Here is a 20,443-nt window from a genome sequence, read left to right as displayed (position 1 = left end):
TTTCTAAGTGCCTGTGACTCTCTTATGCATTGCTCTGCCTTGCCTATGGTGTCGGTTTGCAGTAGCTGTGTAACCGTTGGGCAGTACTAGCTCAGAGCAGTGACGTATGATTAAGAAAAGAACCTAGCCCTGATCGACTCTGTTGCGAAGTGAATACATTGTTCTGTTTGGCCATGGCCCTGTGAGTGACACTGTTACCTTCAGTTGAGATACACTTCTTTGCCCCAGCAGGTCACTGCTCCAGGAGCAAACCCTGCCTCTCTGGGCCCGCTCAGATCCATTTTGTCCTGTATTGTCTCCCTGTGAGGAATAAAGTTTGCTATATTCACCAAGGCGCACACAGATGTGCACCACCACTAGAAAAACATGCTGCTGCCTGCGTGTACATGCTCTGTAAACGTCCTGGCTAATTTGGTTCTGAACTGGAGGCAACTAGGGTTATTCCTGCTGCCCCACGGTGCATATGGCATTGCCACTGATCAGGGCTAGCCTAGAGGAATGGCTGCAGGAACTGGGTGTACGGTGCAGAGGGTCTGAACACACGCTAATCGTAAGCCATGTTTACCAGCTGGCTCCAGCCTCTTCCCCTTGCATTGTCAGCTCCCAGATCACCTCGTAGCTGAGGCGCCTGCACTCAAATGCGCACAGAAGCATCGGTGCCACAGAGAAGCAAGGCGCAAACACAGAAGGAAAAGCTATTGGTTTATATATAGATATATAGATATATACTGTGTTTACATAGTCAACGAGTTAAATGCAATATTCATAAGAAGAGCATTAACAATAAAAATACAATCTGTGTGTAGCCAAGTACAGACTTCCAAGGGGAAAACAGGAAAGGATCTCACCAAGAGTACAAATATACAGTACAAATTGATTTATTTCAAACAGTTACAAAAAAGCACAACAAAATAGAGATTATCCTTCGAATTATTAATGCTTTGTTAAAGATGGGACAGGGCTGGAGGGGAGCACCTGCCTAGTTCTAAGGCTTTAGATACAATGCAGCTGGTTACATGTCAATACAGCCATTACATAACTGGGGATTATAGCTGCGGGTTGAGTACTTATCTACACTACCTAGCTGTGGGCCAGCCCAGCCCATTTCCCCAGTGTGGCACTTCCCTACTTGGAGACCCCAAAGCCCAATGTACGCACGGTCCTGCCCTGGACCGTAAGGTGCTAAGCACATGGCAACAAACTGGGTTATACCCTGTGTCACGGGTCTAGCATGCAAGGCAAGGGTTGTAGGGGCTGCACCTCACTATGCACAGATATTGAATGCGGCCGGGGGGGCGCCCTCCGTGCACACATTCCTGGCAGCAAGAGCATGCCCTGTACACAACATGCTTCGGAGCCATCTGAGCAGCCCCCTTCCCATGCCAGGCCCTGCACCGCCAAGAGACAGAGTCTGACGAGCGCTGCTGCACCTAGCACACAGAACCCTGTGAAGCGCGTGGGACTTGTACGTCTCTACCAGGGAACGAAAGGGATGGAATGGAACAACCGCTCAATGTGAAAAGTGCTTTTCACCAGTGCCCCTGCTAGGAAGGGCTCCCTCTGCAGCACCCCTCCTGTGTCGCCAGGGCCCCCTCTGCATAGTCTGGGAGTACGGGGAGTTGTCACTCAGACCTTGTCCCCTGCCCCTGGGGAAACAGCGGACACCCTAGCAGCCAGCCTGGTCTCTGCTGAGCAGCGCTCCCCTGGACCGAGTCAGGAGATGGAACAGCTGGCTGCAGAGCCCCGTTATTGCATATTCTGGAATCTTCCCAGAGTTTCCCTGTGAGCCCGGCAGGGAAGATGTGCCTGAGGAACCCAGGGGAGGCTGAGGCTACCAGCTCTCCTTCCCTCTGTAGTGTAACAGCAGAAACACCTTATTGCTCTGGCAACTCTCCCCCTTTCCCCCACCAAGACAGAAGCCCTGCAGACAGCTCAGGCTGGAACCTCGTGCAGGTCATCCCATCCTGCAAACCACAGAATCCCAGCAGGCTCTGCCCTGGGCTCCTCCACACGCACTCCTCTCAGCTTCTCCCACACTTACCACCTCCAGACTTTCCTGAAACCCGCCGGCAGCCCAGAACCAGTGAGGAGAGACTGCTGACTGTCCGGGCACCTCACCAGCCAGGGCCAAGGCAGCTCCCGTGTTCCCTTTCCCTTCCCTGCTTCCGGAGTAAGTGCAGTGTCCTAGCTAGTCCTCTCCTTGGGATGTGGCCTCCATGGGGCATAAGGATCCAGGGTAGAAGAGTGCCAGGTAGATTGGACTTGCTGAACTAGGCAGAAGAGGAAAGCACTGAGAAAGGTCACTGGCTTCGTTCAGGGCAGCTGTGCTTGGCCGAGATACGCCAGCAGGCGGCAGGACAGACTGGTGGTCAGGTGGCAAAAGGTGAAGAGCAAACTGTGGGACAGATGGTCCACCCCACAGCCAACCGATTAGCCTGGCTGTAGTTGGCTTCGAAGGAGTCGGCGTCTGACAGAGCACAGCGAAGGAGACGGGTGCATGAAGCACACTCTTCAAAGCCCTATCCAAGAGGGCCAAAGGGGCTTCTGTATTTAGTACACACACAGCTGCTCCACTGCTCACATCGCCTCCCTCTGCACACCACCAGCCCATTTGCATTTCCTGTACCTCTGACCTCAGCCCACGGGGCCTGGGCCACATGCAACATGCAGGCGACTCGGGACAAGCCAGTGTCACCACCAGGATTTTCCTGCAGGAGACTCAAGAGGGTGACATGTAAGTGAAATGCCAGGGAAGAAGTGTGATGAGAAGCCCAGCACCTGAGGAGTGGCCCATCTGTGTCACAGCCCAAAGGTGCTGTGCAAACACCGGTCCTCTCTGCCGCTGCCGCCAAGGGAAGCCAAAGTTTCCCAGGAAGAAAGTGTTATTTTGGTTTTAGGCATATTGGTCAGAGGGAGCTGCAGCCTGTACAGCCAGGGCCCAGAGAAAAGGGAAGACAGCTTGGATCTGTGCTCTGGGGGGTCTTGGGTGAGGCTACACTGCCGCAGGTCTAGGGCACCTTCCGGACATCAGCCCAACTCAGGAGCAAGGCAGGGAAAGCACCTGCTTGCCTTGGGGAGAGACACAAGGGCAGGCATGGGGTGTTCTAGGGACACGGGCAGAGATGCCAGGTGAAGGAACATTCTGCAGAGCCTCTACCCTTCTTATTGCCTCGCCGAGTTCCACAAAGTGCACATGTGCCAGTGCCAACTTGCTCGGGGGCACGTCCAGGGGAATGTGGACACAGATCTGTTAGTGGCTACGGCTACAGCAGGCTCAGCAGAACAGTGACTGCTGGGGAGGAAGACGAACGGTGTAGGGACTGTTCAGCAGCTGAAGGTGACCCCACGCTATTCAGGGAGGCAGTATAAAAATCGCACCTAATAGCAGCAGGCAGCCATGCTTGGGAAGGTGGAGACTGAGGAAAAAAGGAGAAAGCAAGATGTGAAACAAGCATCAGGAACCCAGCCAGCAGCCTGAGGTGCATGCACTCCTTGTACACACTAACCCCCACACAGGCATGTTCCCAGGACACCAGCTGTTGGCTGGGATACAATGATGAATACACAAAAGTCTGGATGTGCCAAAGTGAACGTGCTCTTATTCTCACTGCCTGGCTGGCCTAGTCAGTTTCTTCCTGTGCTGTCGATGCCCAGAGTGAGCAAGTTAACAGGAGTACAAGTACCTTCACGTGGACGGAGTGTTACTACCAGAGTCAAATACGAAATACTTCCACACACCCTCCTTTAAGAGAGTCATCTCTCGATTTCAGTGCAACTCCACAATGAAGCACCAGAACATCCAGTGTAAAAGAACACCTACAAAGCTGTCCAAAGATATAGCACGTTATGCCTGCCACCATCCTGCAATTAGTAGAGATGCTACACTTAGTGAAACTTTCGTATCATGCCTCCACACTCATTTTTCTATTGTGTATAATTGTCATAGTTAACAAGTTACCCTGGAAGGAGGGATTAGCCACCAGGAAATTTGTCTGGTACCATTCAGCCGATTTTGATTTACTGATGCACGCAAGTGTCAGGATTTTCAAGGTGGAAGAATATACTTTCATCCACGTCTAAAGGACAACTTAAAAGCATTCCCCTCTACCTCCACAATTCAGATATAGGCTGAATCCGGGAATGGAAGGTTTAAATCCAAAAGGAAATTATTTTAGCAAGTTATAACCATGCAAAGAACACTTTAAAACGTAGTCTTCATATAACCTTTATTACAGCAATTGCAACTAGGAGAGCGATACTCAGACCTCAGCAGTCCAGGAGCTAAATTAGCGATCAATGTTACCCAAAAGAGCCACTCTAGTGTGAACTCACTGATTCGTTATTCATATTATTCTTCATAAATGTCTGCGTGTGTGTGTGTGTATGCGTATAAAATATACTTGTATAGTTTTCTCTCACAGCAAAATGACTGACCAAGTATTCTACAATTGGTTAGTACAGTAAAAATATCCTGATTGGCTAATAATTACATCACACTTTTTAAATATCATGTGCTGCAAAGAGCTGACAGATACTCATGCTTCAGTCTGAGTATCACCCCACTAGGACATGCTGTAATTAAACTTTGCTTTGGTGACAAATAGTTATGTAGGTATCTGTATAGATGAGAATTAACTACAACTCATATCCCATCCAAGCTGCCATAGGCCCTTCCCCAGTTCCCTGTTCAATACTTGCTACCCATCCTCTAGGACCTTCCGCTCCAATTTCTAGTATTCACGGCAGTCTCATTTTCTACAGCTGCTTTGCTAGTAGAAAGCTCAATAGGATTCAGTGGAGGAGACACATCAAGCAGAGGCCACCAGAGCAGCACCTGCATCTCCCCCCACCTCACAAACAGCTCCATTTGTGAAGAAGTTACCTTTTAAAGTGCATGTGTGAAGAAAGGGGGTGCTGGGAGCAGTGTCCCCTGAATCCCAGTGGGAACTCCCCCCTGCCCACCACGAAAAGAGGAATAAGAACTTGAGAGATTTTATCTGCTACCTTAAGCTGTGGCTTTTGGGGTCTGCCCTTTTTGGCTTCCCCACTCATCCTGAATGCTCTGACCCTGCCCTGCAGGAAACTCAGGCACTGAGTTCCAACCCCTGGAATGCGTCTAGAGCCACGCTTCACCACCACATCCTTACCTAGCTCACTGCTGCTGCTCCCTGAGGACTGGAGCCCTCTAGATTCCTTGGTGACCAACTAGAGCAAACCCAGCTCAACATGGCAAAGAGCAGCCTCGCTGGTGAACCCACCACCCAGTCTGTGCAAATTTTCCACCTGATAAAGGTGAGGCTCACTCACAGGTGACGTCCCAGGTCATGGCCTCACAGAGATCACTTCCCTGCATTAGAGCGCCCTTCGATAGACAGCTTGACCTCCTGTGGAATGAAAGAGGGGCGGAGCAGGGAGGGCCGAGACTCCTCCCCCTGCACACTGTATCTTTGGAAGCCTGGGGCTGTCCAGCAGTGCTGAGCCCCTGGGGCAGGCTGGGAGGACTCGGCACAGGACACTTGGGCTGCACTCTCCCTTTCTGTCTGATTCTTCCTCTCACTGGCTCTGTCAGATGGAGGCGGCTCTCTGGGTCCCTGAACTGTTCTCTCAGGCCTCTCTCTGGCAGGCACCAGCTGGCCTGCAAGAGGGCAGTTAGCCTGAGACACCGAGCTGCCATTCAAGCTCTGCAAGCTGATTGATATGCAGACATCACCCACCTGCAGCCTGTGACATGGCAGAGCAAAGAGCTGAGCGGCCCGCCCTGGGCTACAAGAGGACCAGCCCTGGCCATACACGAAGAAGGGATGCTCGGGGGGGACGTCAATGCTCACTTTACTCTGCTGCTCCCCAACCACAAAATGCAAGGTGACAAACCCGGGCCACTGGCTCTCCTGGATATCCACCACTGTGCTGGAGTCAATCTTCAGGCCCCCGCTCACCTCCGCGCTCCGCACAAAGTCCTGTGTCTGCAGGTCTTCCACCCTCTTCAGCTCCCCTGTGGCCAGCTGGATGATGGCTCCTTTCATGAAATGGGAGGGCAGATTTGAGGCGCTGGGGGGCTGCAACGGGGCTGAGTCCTTGCCCCGGGAGCTTCCGCAAGCCTGTGCATCTGGACTCTGGCTCATCAGGGGTTCTGAAGCAGAAGACCTGATGGGCTCAGAGCCAATACGCACCAAGACTGGCCTGCCATTGGCTATCACCATTCCTTTGGGTAACGGCCTGTCTCTCCCTAGCTCCTCAGGGGCCACCACGTATGGACACCTGGCCTGACTTTTCTCAGCTGTTTCCACTGGCTCTCTCAGCAAGCCCCGTGGCTCCCCCTGCTGACCAGGGACAGTATGGCAGAGGTTCAAGGGGCTCGGGCCATCCTTCCTCCGGGCGGTCAGAATGGAATAATCCTGAGCCGCCAGCACGCCAACCACTCTCTGCACCTCCAAGTCCGTGTCTGGCGTGTTTCTGTGAGCCGGCACAGAGTCCTCTGTCCTCCGAGTCTGATAACCAGAAAGGAGCTGCCCGTCCACCACACACTGCACTGCAGCCCCCGGCAGCGGGCCGGCAGCTTTATTGCTGGCAGAGGCCAATGCCTCACTGGTCCGCCTCACCACACTGGGCTCCAGATGTCCCTGTCCCCCATTGGCAGAGGCAACCTCTGAGCTCAGGGGACTCTCTTGCAGAGGCGGCTCTGGGCTCCCCTCCACAGCGGAGGCCTCGTATGGTGAATAGCCTGGTGGGAGCCGAGACATCTGGTAATAGACAGGAACTCTGCTCTGTGTGATGTCCAGCGGCTGGACTCCAGCATGGTGCTGCATGTGGCCGGGAGGGGAGAGGGCAGAGGCAGCTTTGCTGAAAGTGTGGGCAGGAGAGGTAGTCTGTGGGGAAGGAGGGCTTTCCTCTGCCAAGAGAGAGGCATATGGCACAAAGCGGGGAACATGGGAGGTGGGGAGGCTGGCAGATGGGGATAGAACAGGGCTAGGGAGGAAGCTGGGGGGGACAGCATAGGGCACTGTGTAGTGGGACCCTATGAACTGCAGCGATGTAGAGGGAATCTGAGCATAGTGGATGGGAGGATATGGAATCCCTGGATGCTGGATCAGGGAAGAGGTTACATTAAAGCTCGGGGGCAGAGGACTCATGTTCACAACTGGGTGGAGGCCAGTGGGAGAGAAGGTGGCTGGAGGCACAGCCACTTTGTACAGCATGCCATATTGATCCACAGTCAGGCCAGCTACGGCTTCAGCACCATCACTGCCAAGGCCGTAGCGTAACGGTGTCGGGCTCTGCCCAGTCACCACGACACCCCTGCACCACTCGGGGGCATCGCTCACCGGCGTGTGGTTGGTAGAGCAGCCGGCTACCCTCCCCACATCCTCGCTGGTGACAGGGAGGTCTCGTTTCTTTGGGGGAAGGCATTCCTGGCTTCTCTCATGAACAGGTTTCATATTGCTTTGCGGCGTCCCAGGAGGACTAAATGGCACTGCTTCCTCATGTGGGCATCAGCAAGGGCTGCTCTGCGCTGGCTGCCACAGCCTCATCTGCTGAGGAACAAAGGGAGAAGTGAGAAGCCAGCAGGGCCCACGCCGCAAGTGTCCAAGTAAGGCAGAGTGGCTAGGGAGCCTCCTTCTGACAGCACAGAAACCAGAAGTGAAAGGGGAGGAGAAAGCGGAGCGGAGCAAAGGCTAGGAGAAAGCAGACTGAGGACAACACCAGAGTCATCCAGACAGGGGAAAAAAACTCCCCTTCCTCACAGAGTGGAAAGGGGAAGTGTGTACCCCCATGCCAGGGCAGACAGCCCATGGGGGGGTGGGGGAATATCCCCTAGCACGGACAGCCCAAGCGGGAGGAGGGGTGGGGGGGAAGTGCCCCACCAGCACAGACAGCCCATTGTGAAAAGCACCCCCCAGCACAGACAGCCCATGAGAGGGAGAAATGGGGGGAAGCAATGGGGGAAAGTGCCCTCAGCACAGACAGCCCGCAGGGAGGGCAAGGGGGAAGCCCCCCTCCCAGCACAGACAGCCCGCAGGGAGGAGGGAAGCATCCCCTCAGCACAGACAGCCCGCAGGGAGGGGAAAGGCGGAAGCCCCCCTCCCAGCACAGACAGCCCGCAGGGAGGGGGAAGTGCCCTCTCAGCACAGACAGCCCGCAGGGAGGGGGAGCAGAGCTTCATGCTCTGGAGCTGGGTTAAGGTACACAGGACCCACTACCAGAACAGCCTCTCTCTGGTACTGTTCTCACTCCCATCCCTGGAAGAGACTCTGTTCAGCAAATCAAATGCCTAAAGTGCCATAGCAAACATTTCTTCTCCAGAGCTTTTTCACCATGAACATGAGAGGGGCCACACTGGGTCAGACTAAATCCTCATCTAGCCCAGTGTCCTGTCTACGGCCAGCGGCCAGTGCAGGTGCCCCAGAGGGAATGAACAGAACAGGCAAACATATAGTGATACCTCCCCAGTCACCCATTCCCCCCAGCCTCTGACAAACACAGGCTAGGGACACCATCCCTCTCCTTCCTGGCTAATAAGTACTGATGGACCTAACTTTCATGAATTTATCCAGATCTTTTTAAAACCCTGTTAAAGTGCTGACCTTCACCACATCCTCCAGCAGCGAGTTCCACAGGTTGACTGTGTGTTGCATGAAGAAATACTTCCTTTTGTTTATTTTAAACCTGCTACCTATTAATTTCATTTGGTGACCCCTCGTTCTTATGTTATGGGAACAAATACTTGACTTTTATTTATTTACTTCCTCCATACCAGTCATGATTTTAGAGAATTCTATCATATCCTCTCCCCGTCTCCTCTTTTTTAAACTGAAATGTCTGAGTTTTTAATACAGGCAGTCCCCGAGTTACGCGGATCCGACTTATGTCGGATCCGCAGTTACGAACGGGGCTTTTCTTGCCCCGGAGGACGGGAGCGGCGGACGCCCAGATGCGCCGCGGTCCATCGCCCCCGTCCTCCGGGGCGAGAAAAGCTGCTCCCCGTCTCCCTGGTCTGCAGGGAGACGGGGAGCAAAGCCTTGGAGCACACCCACAGCGGGACAGCCCGGGCGCACTTGGGCTGTCCCGCTGCAGGCGTGCTCCGTGGCTTTGCTCCCCGTCTCCCTGGTCTGCTGGGGGGGGTGTGCAGCTAGTGCCCCCCCCCAGCAGACCAGGCTTTTCTTGCCTACCCCTGAGGTAGAGCAGCTGGGGGCTGCCGGGTTGGCCCCGCAGCGCCGCTCTGAACCAACCCGGCAGCACCCCAGCTGCTCTGCCCCAGGCATCTGATTCAGCCGCTGCTGGTCAGTTTCAGCAGCGGCTGAATCAGGACGCCTGGGGCAGAGCAGCTGGGGTGCTGCTGGGTTGCTCCAGTAGCGCTGAGGAGCCACGCTACTGGAGCAACCCAGCACCACCCCAGCTGCTCTGCCCCAGGCGTCCCCAAGTCAGCCGCTGCTGAAACTGACCAGTGGCTGACTACAGGAAGCCCAAGGCAGAGTTGCTCTGCCCCAGGCTTCCTGGAATCAGCCGCTGATCAATTTTAGCAGCAGCTGACTTGGGGATACCTGGGTTTCTTAAGTTGAATCTGTATGTAAGTCAGAACTGGCATCTAGATTCAGCCGCGGTTGAAACTGATCAGTTTCAGCAGCGGCTGACGCCAGTTCCGACTTACATACAGATTCAACTGAACAAACCTACAGTCCCTATCTTGTACGTAACCCGGGGACTGCCTGTATCTCTTCATGTGATGCCTGTTCTAAACCACCTCATCATTTTTGTTGCCCTTTTCTGAACTTTTTCCAATGCCAAGATATCTTTTTGAGATGAGGTGACAACATCTGTACACAGTATTCAAGATGTGCGCATACCACGGCTTTAGAGAGAGAATAAGATATTCTGTCTTATTCTCTATCCCTTTTTTTAAATGATTCATAACACTGTTTGCTTTTTTGACTGCTGCTGCAAAGTGAGTGGAAGTTTTCAAACAACTATCAACAATGACTCCAAGATCTCTTTATTTTCCTCAGTAGGATTTAACTTCTACTTTTTAAACAGTGCTCTCTCACTGCTTCATTTACTTGGCTATTTAAGCCACGAAGGCACTTTTTTGGTTCTCCTACTGTGTTTTTTAAATTTGGGATATACATTTAAATTAAGCTTATATTATGGCGTCCTTGTAAAATTTCCATGCAGCTTGCAGGAATTTTACTTTTGGCACTGTACCTTTGAATTTGTTTAACTAACCTCCTTGTTTTTTGTGTAGTTACCTTTCAGAAATTATGCCACCCTGTTGGTCTGTTTAGGTGTTTTTTCCACCAAATGGATGTTTAATTTTATTATATTATGGGCACTATTTCCAAGCGGTCCAGCTATATTCACCTCTTGAACCAGATCCTGTGCTCCAGTTAAGACTAAATCAAGAATTGCCTCTCCTTGTGAGTTGCAGAACTAGCTGCTCCAAGAAACAATCATTTAAGGTGTCAAGAAACTTTCTCTCTGCATCCCATCCTGAAGTGATGTGTACCCAGTCAATATAGCGATAACTGAAATCCCCCATTGAGTTTATCATCTTTATAACCTCACTAATCACCTTTGGCATTTCATAGTCACTGTCACCATCCTGGCCAGGTGGTCGGTAATATATTCCTACTGCTATAGTCATATAAGAGCATGGAATTACTACTATCCATAGAGATTCTATGGAAGAGTCTGGTTCATTTAAGATTTTTACTTTATTTGAATCTACCGTTTTCTTTCATGTATAGTGCTAATCCTCCACCAGCACGACCTGTTCTGTCCTTCTGATACATTTTGTATTCTGGTATGACTGTTCCATTGTTCATCCTCATTCCACCAAATTTCTGTGATGCCTGTTATCAATAACCTTACTCAATGCAAGAAACTCTAGTTCACCTATTTTATTATTTAGGCTACTGACTTTTGTATACAAGCACTTGAAAAACTTGCCATTATTTAGCTGTCTGCCATTACCTAAACTGATTGAACGGGTTTCTTTTTCATTTGACTGTTTCTCATCAGATCTTACCCATATCTTGTCTTCCATCCTCTCCTCTGTACTATATATACACCCTCTCCTAAGGAATGTCAGTCCCATCCATGTGCTTCTCTGCACCTGTCAGCTTTTTCCCAGTCCTTTGTTTAAAAACTGCTCTATGACCTCTAATTTTAAGTGCCATCAACTGGTGCCATTTTGGTTTAGGTGGAGCCCATCCTTCCTTTATAGGCTCCCCCTATCCCAAAAGTTTCCCCAGTTCCCAGAACATCTAAACTCCCCTTCCCTACGCCATGGCAGCATTCCAAGATAATCTGAAGCATCTTGTTCACGTGAGCTCTCCAGGAAAGGAACCTATCTATCTAGCACCAAGCACTCTGTAGGGCCTCCAAAAAGAGTCTTATGATCACTAAATATTTTGCAGCATTTATCCAATTTATGTGTCGAGAAATCCCTTGAAAAAGTTGTCTACACTCAATGAAAGATCGCCGCTACAGCAATCGATTTTCCAGAGCTTGATTCAGCGAGTCTAGTTAAGACTCATTAAATCCAATTCAGATGGTGTCCCTGCCAGTGTCTGCTGCTCCTGCTTTTGCGAGGAGTAAGGGAAGCCAATGGGAGTGTTTACTCCTGTCAGCCTCCCACTGTCGGGACAGCGCCAAGCTCGCTTATAGTAAGCCAACTCCAGTTATATATTCTGTGTAGCTGGAGTTGCGTACCTAAGCCAAGCTGACAGGTCCAGTGTAATCCCTCGCACAGACCCTGGAAAGCAGGCCAGTTCTCAGACATCCACCCCAACCTGTAACAGCACTCCCCACCAGCCATACACCCCACAGCAAGCATACTAATCCAGGAACCAAGCACTGCCACAAACCCCATTGCCAACACAGTCCACGCATCTTCCCTAGCAACACCATCACAGGACCTAAACACATCAGACATACCAAAGGCTCATTTACCTGCACAGGTACTAACTTGATGTGCGCTATCAAGTGCCATGAACATTTGACAAACCAGACTGTCTCTGCACAACAAATAAAGAGACACAAATCAGAAAACGAGAATGGTGACAAACACCAGGGGGAGAATATCTTAACCTCCCTGGACATACAGTTACAGACTTGAAAGTTGCCATCCTCAAGCAAAATCAGGCTGCACCGTGACACTGCTGAGCAGGAATTCTTTAGTATGTTAGTGTGTAATCATGTACACGGTTAACTGATAAGCCTGGGTTCACTGATTAACCTGGATGGTTATGCACACATCCCTCTAAGGCCTCTATCAGAATCAGTGGAGAGGATGGGGCAGAGTTGGAAGTCGGTGCATGGGGCACATGTACAATCTGCTTTTAAGCTGGCTCCAGCAGAGCTCCCTACCCCACCGCTGCTTCCCACAGAAGTAGTGGGGTGGAGGAGGAGGTGGGAGCCAGTGCTCGCCAGCTCCAGCCTACCTTCCCCAGTGTAAACGTGTAACCACTGAACATTTCAGCAGTTACATGTTTACAAAAATAAGTACTCTTGAACATTCCTACTCTGTACTCCTACTATCTGTTGCTTTTTCCCACCTTCATGCATCTGGTAAAGTGAGCTGAAACCTATGAAATCTTATGTCATAATAAAATTAACAAACTAACATGGCTGGCTACCTTTGAACCCTGGGAATAGGTTATATCTATTTTGGCCAGAGCCTGCCTCAGCTGCTCACTCCAGCTATTTCCTGGGTTGATTCTCTATGCAGGAAATCATCTAGTTGCTGTGCTGAAGTCAGACCTTTCATGCTGGGCAATCATCTTCTTAGTACCCTTTCTTAAGCAAATAACTATCTGGAACAAATAACGAGAGCCCTGAGTAGATACAGAACTGGTATCTGCACCCAGAGCCACAAAAGAAAGCCAAAGATAGTGGCGGATAACTGTTTGGAGCATTAGAATCAGAGCAACCTGTTTTCTCCCTTGAGGCTCAACTTCCTTATCTCTACCCCAGCCTCTGCCTTTGGTGCTGTTTCCCCACTCTCAGTCTCTCATGTGCCCCCACACAGACACTGCTGTTGCCAGTGTATTGCTCCTAATAGCCTGGTTTGTTTCCAGGGGTTTGATCTGTGTGGAGTAGGTGAGTTTCTGGGAAACGCGGAGAGAAAACTGACATATCTGGTTTGAGCCAGCAGCCCTAGATATGTGGATGTGGATCTGGTCTGGAGTCTTCCTTGGCATACTGGGTAAAAGGGTAGTACTAAGATGAGCAGTGATGGCAGTGACTGTTTGCAGGCTACACTGGGTCACAAATGTATAGGGCTGAAAGGGACCTCAACAGGCCCGTTGTTAGTTCATTCCTCCCTGCTGAGGGAGGAGGAAATAAATCTAGAGCAGTGGTCACCAACCAGTAGATTGGGATCAACCAATAGATCTTGGTGATCCTGATTGGTTTGGCCTGGAAGCTATCAAAAGCTGGCACTTCAGTTACCCCTCCCCATCTCCAGTCATGTTGCTCTTGCTCTCTGCCTTGGAGCTACCCCCTGGGAGCCTCCTGCTTGCTGTGAAGGTGTGGGAAGGAAAAGGGGAGGTGCTGATGTCAGGGTGTCCCTCCCACCCCCATTTCTGTACGCTAGCTCCACACAGAGAAGGTGACGGAGGGAGCTTAGCAATTGTTTGTCACACACAGCATCTGCCATTCTCACCAACAGGCACACTGTCCTCCTCTCTCATCTCCGACTCCACACACACGGGCGGCTGCTGTTCCATCTTGTACTGCTTGGGGGGTTTGACTGGTCTGTGCATTTCAGCATTTTCAGTTCTCTCTTATGCTTCCATGTAATTCTTGGAGTAGTGAGTGCTCACATGCTTAACTGGAGTCATTCTCCCTCTGGTAAATGCTGCTCCGGGAGGTGGCTGGCGTGTCCCTGCGGCCCCTGAGAAAGGCAGAGCAGGGGGGCTCCACATGCTGTCCTTGCCTGCAGACACCGTTCCTGCAGCTCCATTGATCAGTAATGGGGAACCGTGGCCAGTAGAACCTGTGGGCTCGGTGCCTGTAGATGAGGGGCAGCACCTGGTGCAACAGAGCCATTGCTGGTACATGTCAGCTGCTTTCAGGAGTGAGCCGCCTTAACCCCACTGCTCCACCACCCGGAAGCAGTCTCAGAACCTGCCCTGAACCTCCTCCTGCCCCCAAACTCCTTCCTAGAGCTTGCACCCTGAAACCCCTCCTGGATCCCACTCCTCCACCCTGGGCTAAGCCCCTCCCACACTCTCAACCAGAGCCTGCACCCTAATCTCCTACCCCAGCCTGGCGCAAGTGAGTGAGGCTGGGGGAAGGAGGAGGATGGAGTGAGCAGAGTGAGGCCTCGGAGAAAGGGTGTAGCAGAGGTGACGCCTCAGAGAAGAGCTGGGAAGGAAACGGGGCAAGGGTGTTTGGGTTTGAGGTAGATCTTACACTGCATTTACACTAAAAGAGTGATCTTGTGGTTAAAAAGGCTGGAGACCCCTGATCTAGACCACCCCTTGCAGGTGAGTGTCTAACCACTTATTAAAAAACTCCAGTTGTGGAATCTCCATCACATCCCTTGGATGCCTATTCCACAGATTAACTATCTTTATGGTTACAATACCTTTCCTAATATCTAACCTAAATCTTCCTTGCTGCAGATTAAGCCCATTATTTCTTATTGTGCCTTCAGCGGACATGGAGAATAATTTATTGTTGTGGTGAAAGTAATGTCAATTTCTTACAGGTACTGACCTATTGCAGCCTTCCCTTAGGAGGTGGTCAGAGTGTGAGGGTTGCAATTAGGGATGGAAGTGATTAGTTGACTACCCAATAAGCAATCAGGTAGCAACTCGACCAGTCACTTCCCCAGAACCATCTCTGCAAGGGGACAGGAGGCAGAGGGCAGGAGGTAAACAGCACGAGTAGGGATTGGACACACAGGTCCCAATTGCTGCTCCTCTCCCCTTGAAATGTACGAGTCACCTGTAGCTCTTGTACATTTCAAAGGGGGAGGCACCAAGGGGAACCCATGCCACCTCTGTCCCTTTGAATCGTACAAGAGCCGCGACAGTCAGGGCAGGGGGTTGGAAGGTGTAGGGGTTCAAGGCAGCAGGTGGAGGGTGCAGGAGTCCAGGTAGCGGTGGGAGGCTGACAGGTGTGGGAGGTGCAGGAGTCAGGGCAGGGGTGTGGGGGGGGGGGGAGGAGGGGACTTGCGGCTGGGCGTGTGGCCACCATGCTGCCCAGCTGCTAGATCCCTGGGGCAGCAAGGACCGTGCTGCCAAGCCACATGAACACTAGGTGGCAGGGACCACACTGCCTGGCTACTGGATTGCTGGTGGTGGGAACCACGCTGCCCAAGTACCAATGCTAGAGCATGGATGTGCCAGGATCATGTGGCCTAGGCTGCTGGCAGCATCCAAAGCCTGCCCCAAACCGGCCAGTCTTACCGGTACATGGCATCAGGGTGTACCGGCTTACTTCCACCTTTGCTCTCTGTTCTCTAGAACAGACCTGCACATATTTAAAAGAGGGATGTAATAGTTTAGTCAACAAACCGATTAGCAAAAGCTTATAGGTTAATGCTATAGGCTACACACATTTCCCCCCAACCTTTGTCAGTACTTTTTTTTTTTAGCAGGCTGGCCAACAGCGCAGCTCAGTCCCAGTTTGCACTGGGTCCTGGACCTACCACTGCAGCGGTTCTCCATTTAAAGTGTATTAACAGCCAAGCAGGCAGCAGCCTGGCTCATGCCAGGTCTGGGAGCTCAGATTCCCGGCCCCCCCTTCCCAGACAGGAGCTGCCTAGGGACTATAGAATAGTCGACTAATGGATAAGAATTTGTGTGTTTAATTGGATATTCAATTAACCAATATTTAACATCCCTAATTTAAAGACTGTGAACAGGTCCCTCCTTAGTCTTCCTCAACAGAGGCAGGAAGAACTGGATACAGTACTCCAGCTGAAGCCCTCACAGTGCCACACAGAGAGGGAAAGTTGCTTCGTACTCTACACCTCAGAATATTAGTCTCTCTCTCCCTCCCTCCCTCCCCCTCCCCCTCTCCCCCTCTCTCCCTCTCCCTCTCTCCCTTTCTCCTTCCCTCCCTCCTCCATCATACTGTTCATTCACGTTCAGTTGGAGATTCTCTGTAACCCCAGATCCTTTTCAGCAGTACCACCACCTACTCGGTTAGTTTTTCTTCCTAAGGATTCAGTATTTCTCTTTACTGAACTGTATCTTACTGATTTCAACTCTCCAATTTGTCTCAGTTATTTGTAGTGCTAAGCCTGCTCCCCAAAGTGGTCATAGCCCCCAGAATCATGCAGCCCTATGCAGCACACCATGGGGGGGTGCGCCACTCTAAAGGGGGATCGTACTCAGGACTGCAGGGGAGGGTGGGACAGGCCCAGAGCTGCAGGGGGCAGGTCTCAGGGAGGGTGGGTGGGCAGGCAGGCAGCAAGGGTCGGGTCGCCATACTCACAAGCAGCGGCAGGAAATGGAGCAAGCAGCCCCAGCCCACTCTACTCCCCCAGCTCCCTGCACTCACTGGTGGCAGGAAATAGAGCAGGGTGCTTAGAAGCCAGAAGAGCGGGCTGTGGCCAGGTGCCTCTGTTTTCCACTACCACCCAATGAGCACAAAGAGGAGGCCTGATCCTTACGTTAGCCAGGATGGGCAGGAATAGTGTCCCTAGCCTCTGTCTGCCAGAAGCTGGGAATGGGCGACAGGGGAGGGATCACTTGATTCCCTGTTGTGTTCCCTCCCTCTGGAGCACTTGGCATTGGCCACTGTCGGCAGACAGGACACTGAGCTGGAGGGACCTTTGGCTTGACCCAGTCTGACTTCTGTTCTAATCTAGTTCAGTGTTTCTCCACCAGCGGTACGAGTACCCTCAGGGCTACGTGAGAGAAGTCTGGGGGTTACAGCCACACAACTGAAATTCAGAGAAAACTGAATTTGTGTTTTAAGTTTTACAGCACGTTATTATTTTTGTACTTTTTACACCCAAAAATTTGGTCACCCGCCCGCCTAGGATTAAGTTGTTTAAACAAATATGTTGCAATGGTAGAAAAACATGTTGTGTGTCTGAAAACTGTAGGTACTGGGGGTACTTGTAATTTTCTTTTTAAAAGGAGGTACTTTATAAAAATGGTTGAGAAACACTGGTCTAGGAGACCCTGGGAACAGGGCAGGTTTTAAGCTCTGAGCCAATTCTATTCCCAGGGAAATCAGAGGGCCCACAGACACGGCTCTACAGCTGCCTGTGTCTTCCCTGCCCCAGTCCTCAGCCTCTCAAGCACCGGAACTTTTACCACCAGATGGAAACACCAACCGGGAGAGCGGGGCTGGCGCAATCAGCAGGTCACAGCTAGCAAAAGCAGCGAGTGCTGGGGGTGGGCAGAGAGCACCGTGGAGCTGGCCCGGCAGCTACCGCCACCAGACACTCACTTTTCTTTTTCTCCAGCAATTTGAGGCGATTGATAACCAGGCGCAGGTTGACTCGCAAGCGCTCGGCCTTGAACCCGGAGCCCAGCATGACGTCCAGTTCCTGCAGGAAGAAGAAAGGAGCGTCACTGGGCCTCCTGCAGCCCTCAGCTGTCCCGCCACCACCTTCATCTCCTCTAGCCACACACGGATGCCAACCACCCACTCACGTGTCTGAAAGGCGCCATCAGGCCAAAAGCCTCTGTTCGTCTTGCAACCCCCTGGAGCCACAAACCCTTCCTTTTCAGGGCACTCCCACACTCCACCTCAAGCGGGATACGCCCTCCACAGGTCGGGGAGCAAGAGCCGCTTCCGAGTGGCCTGGCTTAAGCCACCTGTTTCAGTCACGAGTGAGGCCCTACTTGGATCGCGGGACGACTGCCAAACAATTGCAGCTCAGAGGCAGGCAAGACTTGGCAAACCACAGAAAAGGAATAATGGGCCTTGCCTGGCAGGAATTTGGAAAAGCTGGCGCGTACCTATTTGTGCACCAAACATTTTCTTGAACAACAGAAGCATTCGAGTCTTATGGTAAACCTGAGGATGTTTTGAGAACCAGACATTTTGCTGCAACAACATTAGTCAAAAAAGAGATCGGTACAATACAAAATTCAGAAAACTAAATGTCTTAACTGCTCTAGAAATCAAGGCTGTCCCTTCAGGCTTTTCCATGCACGGTCACCGAATATCAGTGCAGAACATCCCGCTACAGTGCTCTCCGCCATGCTCTGGCTTTGGTTAAAGTTTAATAACTGTGCGATCCACAATGTTGCAAGTGAAGTAGGGCCTTAATTAAAAAAAAATCAGTAACCATGCAAATTATGTAAATTATACCTTTTAATCTTGTTTTGCATTTTAGTTATTTTCCAAAGGTAAATCTGATTTATTTGGTAGCCATTAAAACATGCTAGTTTACAATTCAGTTTGGTGATAATTTCTGCTAACCAGGAGAACAAGCTGTATTAATAAACATTCTGATCCATAATTTTTACTTCATTAGGAAATGGTGAACACCACTTTTCTTATTTATTAGGTTAATTTTGTCTGTGTGATGTGTCACGCTCTGTTTGGACAAACTGGGATTCAAGCCAAATGGCACAAAATAGGGATGTTAAAATTCATTTAGGTATGTATGTGTGTTACCACTGAAAATTTCAGCATTTACACTCAGGGAGTCTAGGCTGCTCCCACCTGCCGCCACCCTCCCCCATCTAGCAGAGGCTGCAGCAGAGATGAAGCTGGTGGGAGGGGGAGCTGCTTGTAACCATGCTCATTACCTGATGAGCCCAATTTCATTTTAAAATTGATGACAGGTCTCAGAGGGATAGCTGTATTAGTTTCTATCTGCAAAAGCAACAACGATCCTGTAGCACCTTAAAGACTAACAGGTTTATTTGGGCATAAGCTTTGCTGGGTAAAAGCCATTTAGACAGATGCAGAAAGCTTATGCACAAATAAATCTGCTGGTCTTTAAGGTGCCATAGGACTCTTCATTAATTTAAAATGGGATTTTTCATTAGTTCAGTAAGAGTACCTTATACTTATTCAGGGAGGACTGATTTTTGAGAACACAAATACAGAATGGGGTTACCTTGGAAAAACTGAGTTACGCTGAAATAAAATAGGTAGAAGATTTATGACATCACCATTATGGTCTGTGGTCATGATGTTCCAAGATAAGGGGTATGTATTATGTAATATAAAATAAGAAAGTGACACTCTCTGGAAAGTTTAGATCTCTCTTACTGCAGCTTTCTGTATTGTATGCTTCATAGATTCTAAACCTAGTTAGCTAATCCTTATGGCTTGTTTAATTAGTTAAGCCTTTTTTTTCCTAGCACCAATCTAACATAGCAAATAGCTTGGGAATTCACTTGTCAAATCACACGTGTACTAAAAGGCAGAGAGAGTGTGTTGAAGAATGATGAATTGCAAAGTGAATTATTTTCCAGACATATCCACATCTTCATTCACATAATTTTCTTCAAATGCAGGGTTTTCGTTATGTTTCATTCTTGCAATTAAGCCCTGCATCATCTACTTGCACTGTTTACATTTGATAGGTAAAAATGGAAAATGTATCAAATGTAAACAGTGCAAGTAGATGATGCAGGGCTTAATTGCAAGAATGAAACATAACGAAAACCCTGCATTTGGAGAAAATTATGTGAATGAAGATGTGGATATGTCTGGAAAATAACTAGTTCAAACTAGAGTAGACATACCCTTACACCCAGATAACATGACCATTTTTCTGTGGCAAAAGCATAGGGGGGAATATAGAAAGTGCTGTGTGTGCTGAATAAGGTCTTCCTTTATTCTTTCCAGTCCACCCTACTGTTCCTTCCTGTCTTGTCCCCATCCTTCCCTACATATTGTCTCTGTCTTTCAGACAATGCCTTCACTAACTCCTCTGCTGTGTTTGGCCAAGGTCCTACCACCACACAAGCACAGAACAAAAACAATCCTACCCAACTGGTGTCTGTCTTTGCATGGGTTACTTTTTTCAGTCTGCAGAGCAACAGAAATTGAAAGCCCATAACTTTGAAGAAGCAAAACCTAGTAGTTAGGCAGGACAGACCAGAGTCATTCATTCATTTTCATGAGACTATAAATGTGTATGTATAGCATGTCTGTGATGAGATGTAACTATTTTTAAATGGGAAATGCAGTATTTTATTTTATTTTTACTTTTTTTAAATCAATTTTTATCCACCTTGCTTTCTATATATCTAGCATATTTATCAGAACACATTTTTTATTTAAAATTAGATGATATTAAGCAAAGGAAGTATCTGCAGCCAGTGAACTCATTGTTTCAGGTCAACATGTCATTCAAGATTTTAGCATCAGAAAATCTGATCTCACATTCGAGATGTAAATCATAGAATATTAGATCTGGAAGGGACCTTGAGAGATCATCCAGTCCAGTCCCCTGCCCTCTCGGCAGGGCCAAGCACAGTCTATATCACCCCGGATAGATGTCTAACTTGCT

At 50.0% G+C, this 20,443-nt stretch overlaps 1 protein-coding gene across 18 annotated transcripts in view; it reads right to left on the bottom strand.

Annotated features, from left to right (window-relative positions):
* LOC102446042 (IST1 homolog) overlaps positions 1–20,443 on the bottom strand; it is a 59,697-nt gene that overhangs the window by 27,687 nt on the left and 11,567 nt on the right. For 4 of the 18 annotated variants that reach the window (XM_075918218.1, XM_075918216.1, XM_075918223.1 and 1 more), the window contains 3 exons: positions 18,082–18,235; positions 17,413–17,512; positions 4,210–7,529 (listed from right to left, as the gene is read on the bottom strand). In XM_075918218.1, coding sequence (XP_075774333.1) covers positions 5,340–7,436 — 2,097 coding nt within the window. In that variant the 5' untranslated portion in view covers positions 7,437–7,529; positions 17,413–17,512; positions 18,082–18,235 and the 3' untranslated portion in view covers positions 4,210–5,339. Of the gene's footprint in view, positions 1–689; positions 3,417–4,209; positions 7,533–11,946; positions 12,012–13,820; positions 13,841–17,412; positions 17,513–18,081; positions 18,236–20,443 lie in introns of those variants that run through there. The other 14 variants (XM_075918227.1, XM_075918228.1, XM_075918214.1 and 11 more) reach the window with 8 other exon arrangements.

The sequence above is a fragment of the Pelodiscus sinensis genome, unplaced genomic scaffold, assembly GCF_049634645.1.
Source record: "Pelodiscus sinensis isolate JC-2024 unplaced genomic scaffold, ASM4963464v1 ctg64, whole genome shotgun sequence".
Classification (NCBI taxonomy): domain Eukaryota; kingdom Metazoa; phylum Chordata; order Testudines; family Trionychidae; genus Pelodiscus; species Pelodiscus sinensis.
The sequence above is the reverse complement of the archived record's forward strand: the minus strand, read 5'-3'. Positions and strand labels throughout refer to the sequence as shown.